The 13825-nt window shown below is 42.0% G+C and overlaps 1 protein-coding gene across 1 annotated transcript; it reads left to right on the top strand.

Annotated features, from left to right (window-relative positions):
- Nucleotides 1–230: 230 nt before the first annotated feature.
- On the top strand, nt 231–1222 carry LOC308095601 (ADP-ribosyl cyclase/cyclic ADP-ribose hydrolase 1-like; the record flags this gene model as incomplete). Its single annotated transcript, XM_080442652.1, has 1 exon — nt 231–1222. One exon carries the CDS (start codon nt 231–233, stop codon nt 1218–1220), a length of 990 nt encoding a protein of 329 aa, XP_080298778.1. The 3' UTR covers nt 1221–1222.
- Between the last annotated feature and the right edge of the window lie 12603 nt (nt 1223–13825).

The raw sequence follows: 13825 nt of genomic DNA, 5'->3' as shown, positions 1-13825 counted from the left end.
CACACACACGCACACACTGTTGTGTTCCTGTTTCAGTGGTTTAATTGCAATAATTTTTTCTTTTCAGGAGATCATCTCCAGGACCTCGTACCAAACGCTGCGTTCTCCACACTGTTGCCAAACGGCTTGTAAACATCAACTCAACCCGCCGCAGAGGGTCTGATCACTGATCGTTACAACAAAGATACAAGGTAACAGCCTTTTTAAAAGAGAGACCCTTTGGTTGTCGCATGATTGTTGACAGAGAGTACACGCTGTTACCCATGGATCGTGAGAAGTACGCAGAGATCCCAGGAGGGAAGAAGGAGCAGCAGGGACGGAGGAGGGGGACGGGGACCTGTACCGGGACCTCCCGCCGCCGATGCTGGCTTATCCTGGTCCTGGGACTGACCCTGGGACTGCAGACCCCCACCAGCACCTCACAGGTCGGCTTCAGGGAGCAGTTCACCTCCAGGTGCGAAGCGTTTACAGCCAAACTGCAGACCCCCACCAGCACCTCACAGGTCGGCTTCAGGGAGCAGTTCACCTCCAGGTGCGAAGCGTTTACAGCCAAACAAAAACCCAAGAGAATTGAGTGTGAACAGGTCTGGAGTGCATTTGAGAGCGCCTATGTGGGCAATGATCCATGCAACGTCCTCATGGAGGCCTATGACCCTCTTATCTCAGTAACGCCCTTTGAACCCGCCTGCAACAAAATGATGTTCTGGAGCAAAACCAAGGATGTTGTCCATGAATTGACGGAGAATAAAGACTGCTATGTGACTCTGGAGGACTCTCTGCTGGGCTCCGTGCTGGACGGGCTGACCTGGTGCGGAGAGGAGGGCAGCAGTGACACATTAACCAGTGGGTGCCCAGGATGGACTGAGTGTTATAACAACCCTGTCCGTTCGTTCTGGAACCGGGCTTCTGCTGGATTTGCAGAAGCTGCCTGTGGTGATGTCACATCGATGCTCAACGGGTCTATAGCCACACCATTCGATGCTAACAGTATCTTTGGCAGCATTGAGGTCCAGAAATTCAACGCCACCAGAGTGACGAGTCTGAATATCGTGTTGGTCAACCAGGAGTCTCTTATTGTGACAGACTGTAACAACCCATCCTTACGGGACCTGCAGAAAGAGCTGGACCCAGGACTTAAATACAAGTGTAAGGAGGTGGCTGAGGCCAACATCACAGCGTGTGCCACAGACCCAGAGACACCCTGCGGGGCCTGTTGGTAGACAGGATGCAATCTGGGAACCCATCGCCAAATGAAAAGGAAAAACAGCGCCCTCTGCTGTTTTTGACTATCTCACTTGGCTCTGGGAGGAAGTTGACGTAGCACACGTACGCAAGGAAACCGGGGTTTTGGTCTGCCCTCAGCCTTTCACTTCCGGTGGTGCGACTATGTTTTCATTCCCACTAACAATATTTCTACACAGAACACTAACACCACTTCTCCCAGAGAATATGGATCGTTTTGGTTATAAGCCCACTTGTTTCTATGATGAAAGAGCAAGTTAAAATGTGAATATCTTTCCGTGGTTTTGTCTGCTCCGAGGACGCTATTGTTAAATGAGTTTTGGTTTGTTTCTGGTGGGGAAGGATCGGTACACACGTAAATCCCGCCCACTACATTTGATTGGGTAAAGCGCGGCCTGCTTCCTGATCTGAAGGCACGCCCACTTGTAGGCCAGTGCGTACGCGATATGACGAACCCCCCCCCGACAGATTCAAACGCAGAGCAGAATCTGTTCTTGAGAGATTAGACAGGATGTGGTTTCTTTGTATATCCTGTTGGTAGACAGGATATGGATCTTTTGTATCGTGTTGGTAGACAGGATGTGGTTTCTTTGTATCCTGTTGGTACAGGATGTGGTTTATAGATATGGTACTGTACTGTCAGACGCACACAGATGTAATGGAAAGCATTTGTGTTAAAGGGATTTTTCACCTTCCAAAAATGTGTGGGGTCATTTTAACGTCTACTCTGGCTTTCGTGTTTCACCCCAGACAATTTTTTAAGTTGCTTGATTCAGTATTTTGAATTGATATTCATTTTATTAGACACGCCCCCTTCCTATACAAACCCATTGTAACTTCAAATTCCATTTTAAGCATGTTGGATTCATCGGAAACACCCGTCCTTGGTTCTGGTGACTGATATTGTCCTTCTAATACGTGAAAAAAATAATTTTCCAAATAAATGATTAAAACATTATAATAATTGAAAAAAGTGCTAGAGGGACATTATCTGTCACCAGAACTAGGGCTTGGTGATTTCAATGAATCCAATGTGGTTAAAATGGAGTTACTATGGGAAGGACGCATATCAAAGATCTAAATACTGAGTCAAGCAACTTAAACACTGTCTGGGGTGTTCACAATGAGTATAAATATGTTAAAATGATGTTTGGGAAAGTGAAATATCCCTCTAAGTCAATGATAAATTCATGAATGTTTACATAGGCATAAGGTATAGATTAATTTACACTAGGAGCCTTATATTGATATCATGGACCGACTGATCAATATACTGCAGAAATGTAAAGACAAAAAATACATAATAATAATCTTTTATACATACTGTAGTTCTCTGAGTCTGTTTTGATACTTTTTTATATTTTTGAAAGGGACCTGGGATGTGGTAAATGTACTGTACTCTAGTCTAAACTGCCAGTGCTGCTGTCATAGATATATTCTATTTTCATATCTCATTTCATATCTCATTTTCAAAATCCCAAAACAAACTAGTAAGGCTACTTCTTGGCCACAATCACAAAACCCATCTAACCCCTGCTCATTTTGCTAGGATTGGATGGCTTAGGGTTGAGGACAGAGAACAGCAACTTGCTATGGGCCTTCAAGATACACCACAACATTGGGATCCCCCTGTATTTGTCTAAATACTTCCTAAATGTTAATGAAGTCCACGATCATAACACCAGAGGCAGCTCCACAAATCATGTTCAACCCAGATTTGGCTCAACAAAGGGAATGAACTCGTTCTCATGCTATTCATCAAAAATGAATGCCCTACCAAAAGGAGTAAATTCAAAACTGCCCTAAAGATACACCTTCAGGAGGCTGCAATTCGAAAATGGCCCCTGTCTAAGTCTTAACCTACCCCCCCCCCTCTTTTTCTTCTCTTGTACATTTTTTTTTCACTCTTCATACCATTAACCTGTAAGCTGATTGTATGACATTCTGTATAGTAGTGTGTATATCTGTCTGTCTCTTATATGTCATCATGATTTGTGTGCATGGGGATCTCATCTTAAACAAGCTCAGTGCTTAATGAGTCTCCCAGTTTAGTAGACCTTGTGGCTGGATTGACCCCACTGCAGTAAGAACCCATGCTCACATGAATATCAAGGAGGGTATGGAGGATTCTTTAGTGACAGATATAGTATTGAGAGAACAAACAGAGAGATTTTTACACGGCCCTACACCTATGCTGCCCAAGGCCACTGAACGACCCCAATTTTTTTGATATTAGCATTGAGGCACGACATTTAATCCTAGCCATCACCCTAGCAGTATTTGCCACACTAAGCGTAGTATATATTGCCCATCACACATGGAGAATGACACGGGAGCAAATACAGAGGAATCCCAATGCACACCCCATAGGCAGTGTAGCGTATCGCCACTTGGGCCCCCATGCTGAACTCGACGAAGAACCTCCTTGCACCATTCTGGCACCCTGAACTGTTGATCAAGGAGGGCGCGGAACTGACCGGAGCTGGGAATGGGGGCCCCTATATATGGTCAAGGGGGCCCTGGTCCCCAGCAACGGAAAGAAAACCCCCTCCCGCCAGGAGGGTATGGATTGGACTGGAGCCTGGGAGCAGGACCCCTGTATATAAAAGGGGGGCCTGGTCTCGGGCACTGGAAAGAACCTCCTCCAGAAGACATGGATACACACATACCCACATGTTAGAATAGTCGCTTGTAAAGGCAAACATAGGGGGACTGCCCCCCTATTGTGATCCTGAAGGTTAGCAATACACACATATTACGCGTGATATTAGGGGACACCAAAGTTCCCAAGCTTGTTTAATCAAATGAAAAAATGATGTGATTGTCCCCAATAAGAGCTCATGTCCGGATGGTAGGCTGGGACTGCCCCAAAGCCTAGTTCAAAGTTTCCCCTTCAAAAGAAGGTTTCCTCGGTTCACATGACTCAATAAAAGAAAAATAATGGGACCTGCAAAATGTTTTTTTTAACATATGTTATACTAGATGATACTTGCTATAATGTAATGTTCAGATTTTAATCTTGTGTTGTGGGTACTAAATTCGTACCCAAGGAGGGGTTGATGGTCCATTGTGAAACCTTGGGCCGTCAACCTTTACGTTCTAGAGTGTGGAGCACAGAAGCTGTGCTCCAATTAGAAGGCCGAACATGCCATCCACTGTTTTTGATATACTGAATGCTAAAGATAAGAACGTCAGAATTCTCCAGGCGCTCAACCGAACGCTTGTTTGCATGCAGACCTAGATGTGGAACGAATTGCCTTCGTAAAATATCAGGTCGTATTTTGTTTTATCATTGAATCTGCTGTTTGTGTAATTCACATTTCATAGAGGGAACTTCCCATGTAATCAATAAATTGCCCTTTTAACTGGTTGATTATGTTCTCTGTATTGTCGTCTATAAACTGGACTTTAGGGTTTATTGAACCTTAGCGACAGACCGTGTACGGCACATCAGTATATTTGTCTGTCTCTTATATGTCATCATGATTTGTGTGCATGGGGATCTCATCTTAAACAAGCTCAGTGCTTAATGAGTCTCCCAGTTTAGTAGACCTTGTATTGTGAATTTGTACTTCCATGTACTGATGTTCTCATGTCTTACTAAATAAAGTACATCAATCAATCAATCCAGGACCCAATGCTTGACGACAAAGAGCTTGAGGACCACAACGGGTCTTTTTCATGCCGCGCTTGTAGATCTGCTATTTAACTAAAGTCTTTGCTTCTGGGGTCCCTGGAACAAATTAAGTTTCTTTATTTTCTATATTTCTTCCTGTGGATTATACCAGGGGCAAATTACTTGGATTTAGCTCTTCCATGGACCCACCTGTGGATTACACCAAGTAGCCTACAAGTGACTGTGTTTTCCTTTTTCCCCTATTTTTCTTTGCTCTTCCTCATGGACTATATCAGTGTCAGTCTACTTTGTGGATTATGCGGTCGACACACGCACCTTAATCCTGTGTATAATGCACTGACTTTTGTCTTTTATTGTTTTTTTTTCTTCTTTCTAAGCACCTTAACTAACGTCCATAAGTATATCATGCACAGTATACATTGCTGCTATGTTCACTTCACGCACATATCTTATCTCAGGTACTAGTGTAAATATGTAGACACAAATTATGAAAAAGACCCACTTTTTTTTACGTAAACCTGTGATGTGACAATAAACCTGATTCAGAATCTTTGAATATATATTTCTAGAGTGAACATTTTTAAAGGAGAATTCCACTCATTTTAGATGTTTGCTTTGATATGTCGCTAATCACTCACCAACATACAAAGGGCCGTTGAATTTTTCCATAGAAGCCCCTGTTGTCCATTGTGGAGACCCCTTCCCCTGGCATAATGGAGTAATGTGTATAAATGAAAATCGCCTATTTTAGCACCTCCAACGTTCGTTTTTTTCCCCACTAATCCTCATTATGCAGTGTACTGACACTCAAACATGCACTGAATATCCCTTATGAGCTGCCGTTCATGCAGAACGACGTGAAGCTTGTCCTTGGTGTTGCCAGATCTCAAATCTTTGCTTCTGGGGTCCCTGGAACAAAATACTTGTCTTTGAAACAGTTTAACTTATCTGTGTGCTCCTGTTCCATTGTTTTGTATAAATACATTTATTTTTCTTGATCAATAAACATAATTACATGAGTTCTGCCTATTTGTTTTTCTATATGTGTGTGTGTGTGTGTGTGTGTGTGTGTGTGTGTGTGTGTGTGTGTGTGTGTGTATATATATGGGGGGGGGGACAAGCCACAGCCCCTGGGGGGGGGGGGGGGGCTATAAACCACCCCTCCCACTGAGGGGGGGGTATAAACAAGAATTAGCATGCAGAATTGTGGGTGGGTGGGGTTATAAGCCACAGCTTCCAATCGCACGCACGCACACACACACACACACACACACACACACACGGACGGACACGGACGGACGGACAGCGTGCAAAACATACTCTCTGCCACGCCTTCGGCCTGGCTGAGACAACAAATGGAGATAGTCTGTATTTTAGACTCTGATTTTTACAACAGACTAACCACTTAAGCACTTTTGGCAACTGAAAATCCATACCATTTCAAAGCAGTTTTTTCGTCTATACTACGAATTCATGAATGTTCTGTATTTTAATATTTATGAATTCTGGTTTGCAGATAACAAATTAAAGTTAAATTCTGAATACTAACATCATAGTATAATTTTGACAGAAGCAATGTCAGGAGCAAAGAGCGACAATATGCAAAACAGTTCCGCTGAGCCTGCCCTTTTAACACTTGGGGTGCCAGAGGTTTATTAAAATATTATACGTTGAATGCCAGGATTTTTAACCATTTTTGAACCTTTTTCAAGTAGTCACAAAATATTTTCAGTGATCACCGTCCTCACGGTGATCCCCTCATTACACACATACAGGTCTCGTACAATCGGGGGGAAAATTAAAAACATTCGGTAATCCGTTCCATAGTTGCAGCCAGTTGAAAATAGTTAAATTAACATTGTAAAAAAAAAAAAGTACACAGGAGCCGAGATACAGGTTTTTGAAGTGCTGTGAAGGGGAAAAAAAATTGATTTTTTTTTTTTAACGTATATATACGGTTTTGGCACTCAACGTTAGTATGGCCAAAACCGTATATATACGGTTTTGGCACCCAATGTGTTGTTAACTTTACAGATGTGAATAGACAGTGAACATACGCTATAAACCATTCAGCATTTCTGTAAATAGCAAGCAACGGTCTCGCTAGTAAATATCTATTAACTCTCAAGTTGCTTAGCGCTCTCTCTAGGTCGTCCTCAGACGAGCCCTCTGTCGTCACTTCCAGTCATCCCAGTTCTCCATACACCTGGCCAGCTCGTCGCTTCTTTGTGCTCCTTGAGTGCGTACACACCGTACACGTATGTTAATGTGGGACGGCCTCGTAACCGATGCCCGTTTGTTGGTTCCCACAGCACCAATTTGCAGGTTGGCAGTGTCCAGCTAGTCTAATTCTCCTGGCTGCTATTTTCACACACTCACCCTTGGTATTCCCTCATACAGATTATTGTTGGTAACATGTTCACTCTTGCTGATGTCAAGTACTGTACGCAACATTCTGGTGTAGCACTTATTATCCTTATACCCGTCTATTGACTTCTGCAGGGTTGGTTTCAGGGTCCAGCATTCGCTGCCATATAGAAGAGCAGACTCTACCGTTGCATAGAAGAAGCTGAGTTTGATTTGTCGTGGAGGATGGAGTTTCATACACTGGTCATGCCGTTCAGGGCCCTCCATGCAAGTGCCTTCCTCACTCGGTTGAGTTGACCCATGAGCCCAGGTATTTGAAGTCCTTGACTTCCTTCAGAGCAGTGCCTCCTGTTGTTGTTAGAGGTGGGATAGATGTTATACAGTGGGTGATAACCTCGGTTTTCTTGGCATTTAGCTGAAGGCCAACCTGACTCCACTCTGTTCAGTAGCTCCTGTGCTCGTTCTACGTGGTCGGAGAGCTGGGAGAGATGAATCTTCTGAACACATAAACTTAAAGGTAGGGTAAGTGATTTGCGTTGGTTAAAATAATTGTTAAATAGCTCTATATTCTGATAGTACTCATTGCTATAGAGTGTTTGTTCAGTATTAGGAGTCTCCTTGTCTCTCCACCTCTTTATTAAACAGAAAATGCATTTTCGTTTCAGTTTCAGTTTCATTTCCAATTTTATCCAACCAGGACAGAGAACTCAATCAGGATACAGATTAAACAAGTGCAATTGGAAGTGATGACACTAAGACATGAGCAGACAAAATTGGAACTGGAACACTATACAAATTAAGCTTAAAAATGTGTACTTTCTCCTGATTGGATGAGATTTTGACACCTACCGAAAAATGTATTTTCTGTTTATTAAAGAGCTGGAGAGACAGGGAGACATCTTTTACTGAAAAAACACTCTATAGCAATGATTACTATCAGAATATAGTATTTTAACCTTTTAACAAAATACTTTTTGTTTTAACCAAAAAATATCACTTACCCTACCTTTAAAGGAGCACTTTACACATTTCCAACCTTATCTTCTTATAATAGGTCTTCATTAATGCTCATTATAAGATGGCACAATTTCCTCATTCTGCGTCTCATTGGTGAGCAATGGACAGTTCAGAAACCTGCCCTTCCAATGACATCACTGGTAGGCAGCTGTTTTAACTGTCCACAGCCCTCCTTAACAGAGTAAATAGACAGAAATAGTGCTGTCTTATAATCAGCATTAGTGCAATGACCAATTATGAAGATGGGTTGAAAATGGGTGTAGTGGTACTTTAAAATAACTACAGGAGCCTAAATCAAGTCTCAGATATACTCATTCCAACTAACTTCTCTCTGGCTTATAAAGCACTTTCACCTGCAATACCACATTGTCCTGTTTGGCACGGGGCGCTATTGAGCCAGTTTGTATGCATGTTATCTCCTGGTTCTGTGTGGAAAAAGTTTTTTTTCTAAATAAGAAAATAAGACAAAAAAAAAAAAGAAAAAAAGGTTTTTTGACATAAAATAAATAAATATGAACAGTTCATTAAAATGCATAAATAGTTCATTAAAATACAGTAAGTAATTCATTACAGCAAATGGATAAATAAGGGTTAAAATGGAAATGGTTTAATAATGTTTAGTGTCAGTTAAACTGTACCTGTAGAAAAAAACGTATCCCTTTAAGCCAGGCAGGTGACGTTACTTCCCCTTTAAGGACAGTGTGTGTGCACTGTGGAGGCTGTCATAATATGAAGCTTGCATGTGAATGGAAAGAGACAGAAGTAGACAGAGAACGTCAGAACGTGAAAAAGTAATTACATTAATTTCAGAAAGAGACTCGCTGATAAACAGTTTAACACCTTTGAGACAAGTTTGGTCAAACCCTGGAGCAGCACTTAATCTGTTGCGTTTGTGTTTGCACCGAGTGGATCACTGCACTAAATGTTTGTGTTTGCACTTACATGTAACGTTTTGTGTTATTTGAAGTTATTTGAGTACAAGAGTGTATTTTGTACATTTTTGATGGTAAAATGTAAAGATGTATTCATGGAAAAAAACAAGCTGTGTAATCAAGGCAGCTGAGCTGGGCAGCCAGCTGGCAGCAATAGGCCATCAATTCGGGTCTATTGTGTTCACTGCAGCTAAGGTTAATTGGCCCACAGTACCTGAAGCACTTTATTGTTTTGATTTAAGTCATTAGTTATTTATTTTCTTTATGGCGCTTCCAATTCGGCATGCTAGCGAAAACCATCACAAGTATAATTAAACCATTCTGGTAACACTCTTGAATGTTTATACAATACTGCACTGGAAGGCATAACTTTTTGTACTGCGTCAGACACTATGTCAACAATACGTTCATGGCGAGCAATGTACAAGTTTTATATGCACTACATCCATTTGTGATGTGTGCAATGGATTCTAGATGTTCAGAATCATGACGGTTTCAACAGAGTGGACTATGGGTGTTATCTAATTGGCCCCAATAAAAAGAAAAGTATCACAGAAAAATAGATCAAGTAAAATAAGCCCAGTGCCACCATGCAGTGTTGCACCCATCATATCAGCTGTTATGCTTAGGGCTGGAAGAGGCTAGCAGCAAAGCTGGGATTCACACGACACACAGTTGAAAAGGAAACCAAGGTTAATTGTATTGACACAAAAACAAGAAAAAACAAACACTTTAATGCCACTCCTCCCATCACCGGGGTCCTGCATCCGCATCACCTGCAATGTAGGCTGATTGGTGAATCACCCCGGCCTCCTCGTGTGGATTGGCGCCTGCGGAGGGACGAGGGTGTGGTGGTCCGGCCTGGTGGTGTGGGTTGGTGCCTGTCGGGTGACGAAGTTTGGGGTCATATTAGGATCAGACATGCTGCGGATGGGGGCCAGGGAGGTTTGTGGCGCTGCTGTGGCCCCACTCCCCGACGGCGTCTCAGCAGGTGAGCCTCGTGCCATTTTGTCTCCTCAATTTCTGCTACTACCCACAGGTATTTCTAGGCCAATGCTGTGCAATTAATTGTTATTGTTACTTGGATACACCTGTTGCGCACACAGCAAATTGAAGGGACATAACATTATAGAACAGCAGGGGAGAATGAGAAGTGTGGATTCACATGGTCCATTTTGTGACCTGCTAATACTGTAGGTGGCATAGCCTACTGTCAGATGTGCTGAAGCAGTCCAAATAACATTTGGATAATAGACAAGGACTCATGAATGAAATTACAGAGGTGAGCATGCAAGGTAAATACTAAAGTGTCCCCATTATGCAAGTAAATTAAATAGAATGACATTCGATTGTGGGTTAATAAATAGGCCTACATATTAAATAGGTTATTTCAATGGGCGATCGCTCACGTGCATGTGTATGGGCGAGAGTGTGCACGTGTGCCTGATGTTGGGCTTTATTAGTTAAAACATCCACAGTACACCGCTGTCTATCTTGGTATTATAGCCTACATTGATATAGAAAGAGGAAGTCATAGAGTTGAAAAGTTTAAACAAAGGTATTGTGCAGTCACAGTTACCAACAGTGCTTAAAGCTTGTTAATTTCCAGCATTATTTTATTGATGGGCCGAGTACAATCCCACTTGTTACAGCCAAACTTCATTTGCGAGCATGACCTTATTACGTGCACTCTCGGGAAACACCCGCAACTTATGCCAGCCTTCTTAACGGAGCCTTCGTAAAGGACCGCGCGTAACTCCCTACACAGGATCTCTTTGGGAAATGCGGCCATCGTATGTTATTGTATGTCTTTGTCTAACTATAAGTACATTTGCCGGCTATTGCATTTAAAGTAAGTGGTCTCTGGTCTAATATTTTTATTTTATTGTCCCCCACCTAACACTAGTCCAGTGGTTAACCTCGTGATAAGTAAAATGTTCTTTGCATATAAGAAGCTCCATTTTTCAGAACAGTGTACTGTAGGTGGAAAACAACTTTGCAGCTCCTGCACAGCTCATTGATTCAATCACTGTTAACAAGAAAGCTATTTCCATGTATAAATAGAACACAGGTAAACATGGTGGCTATGCCTTTGGAAAAACAAGTTGTTTATCAGCAGGACATCAGTAGTAGAAGGTAGTCCAAGTTTGAAATGCAACTCAATAATGCTGGTATTTAAGGGCATACACATGCCTTTGAAATTGCAAGGAGTATTCTGTAACATGGCGATAATAGTATACTTACAAGTTATGTAAACACGACACACACACACACACACACACACACACACACACACACACACACACACACACACACACACACACACACACACACACAAATGCAATTTGTTGTGCCAGACCACTCACAGTAGACGATACAAACAACATCAAAATGTTAGACAGTTCCCAGCAATTCCTCCCCAAATACATTTGCCAGAGTTTTCCCTAAGCAAAAACGAAGATATCCTGACAGCCAAACTAGCATGAAGCCACTGGAGACTCTGAGACACAGTTGGAGTTACAATGACAACTTTGTCTAGCCAGAATGAACTTGGTGCCCCTGGAACATAATTTGGATTCCCATCAGAACGTACTGGTTGAGGCTGCAGTGGCACCAATCTCATGGGTGTGTGTGTGTGTGTGTGTATAGAATTTGATTTGACCCTGCATCATCTGCGCTTCTGATTGTCATTCTGAAGGAAAACTATCAAAAGCTGATACATATTTAATGCAAGCTTGTGTGTGTTTGTGGATTTCTTATCTGTGAATTCATGAACCCGTTCAATAATGTGCTCAGGCTTTTTTTGTATATATATATTTTAGTGTAATAATGTATAGGATTTTCTAGCCCTAGACTAGATTATCTCTCTCTCGCTCTGTCTGTCTGTCTGTCTGTCTCACTCTCTTTTTGTATGATTAGGGCCAGACTAATATATCGCTTAAGCTGACATATCGTTATCAGCAATTATGTTGCTGATATCCCAACTGTTTTTTGTGTAGATGTGAAAGACAGAGGGCAAATACAGGTCTCCGTGCCTGGTATCAGTGCCACAGCAATCTAAATCTAGGGTCTGACCTGGGTGGGCGCTCATGTGACATCATTAGATCTCTCCCACTCAGGATTATGTGATGGACATGTCAATGAAGATACCTGGACACTGACACATGTCACCTTTTTCTCCCACATGCTTATGAGAGCAGGCAAATCACAGCTTTGTGCTAATGACCCTTCACATCCAGTAGTGGAGGCTCATGATTAATAACTCCATCTGGTAGACGAACGCACCCGCATAACCTTCACAGCATCCCTGCTAAAGAACACCTTGAATCTGTCTCTCTCACACACACACACACACACACACACACACACACACACACACACACACACACACACACACACACACACACACACACACACACACACACACACACACACACACACTCACACACCATTATATTATATAGTCCCTGGAACAGTCAAGATCAAGCTGTTGTTGACTGTCTATATGGGTAAATGACCATAGCCACCATTAATGTTACATGATCTGCTGTCTGTCACTTGTATCGCTTTCTCTCTTTGACACCTGTTTGTCTTGTAGTGAAGTTTTATTGTCTTCCTTTTCCTTTTATTCTGGTTGTAGTAACGTTTTACTTTGTAGTAATGGTCAGCTTTATTTTGTTGTAATGTTCTTTGTATTTCCTGTTTTATTTTGTACGTAATGTTTTCGGTTTAATGGTTGTCATTACTGTATCTGTCTTGTCGTTAGCCACGTGCAATTGTTCCCAATTAGCCACCTGCAAGCTGCAACTAATCCTGTAATCATTTTAACCTGTATCCTGTAAGTACCAGATCATTTCACACTGTTCTCCAAATAGACTGTCTTTGTTGTATCCTTTGTTGTGTCCCTACATTCTCTAGCAGGTTTTCATAGTGTTTGTTTTCTTGCTCTTGTTGTTCATGGATATTTGTCTCTTCTTTGTTTGGATACTTTTGTCTTTTTATGGACTACCTGCCTGTGACCATTAACCCTGCCTATATCACCCCCTTGTCAGTCTTACTTCCTGTGTGTTCGATAAATCTGTTGAACTGCACTTATCCTGACTTTGTGGCCTGCGTTATGGCTCCTTAATATTTCTGCTGCCTTTCCTACACCCAGTGGGACAGGTTACCACCTGGCTTTACAAATGAGCAAGTCTGGTGTGTCACCTATCTCATTCCAAGAATAGTTTGTTTTCTCATGGTGTCGGTAGTCGCCCCTTGCGGAATTGTCAAGGTGAGGTTATTTCCTCACTTCTTCAGCCAAGCTTCTTCTCAAACCCATTCGCTTTGCTATCGTGTCTATGCAAACAAAATGTCTTGACAGAAAAATCCTTACGGGTCCATTTGGTTCCATTTGTTCACTCTGAAGTCAGAGTTAGCCTGAAGTGTTAAACAGGCTTAAAATAAAACTTATTTATAGCATATAAGAACCTTGCACAAAGCACCTTCAAGCACCTTAACCCATTAAGACCGGGAAAGCATCTGCCATTTTAGATTTTAACCACTTTAACCACTATCTTATATATATTTATTTTTTTTAATCATGAAAATGTGTGCAAATCTTTGAATATCTGTTTTTAAAGCGAACATT

Source organism: Gymnoscopelus braueri (assembly GCF_963280865.1).
Source record: "Gymnoscopelus braueri genome assembly, chromosome: 11".
Classification (NCBI taxonomy): Eukaryota; Metazoa; Chordata; class Actinopteri; order Myctophiformes; family Myctophidae; genus Gymnoscopelus; species Gymnoscopelus braueri.
This window is presented reverse-complemented; position numbering and strand designations above follow the sequence as displayed.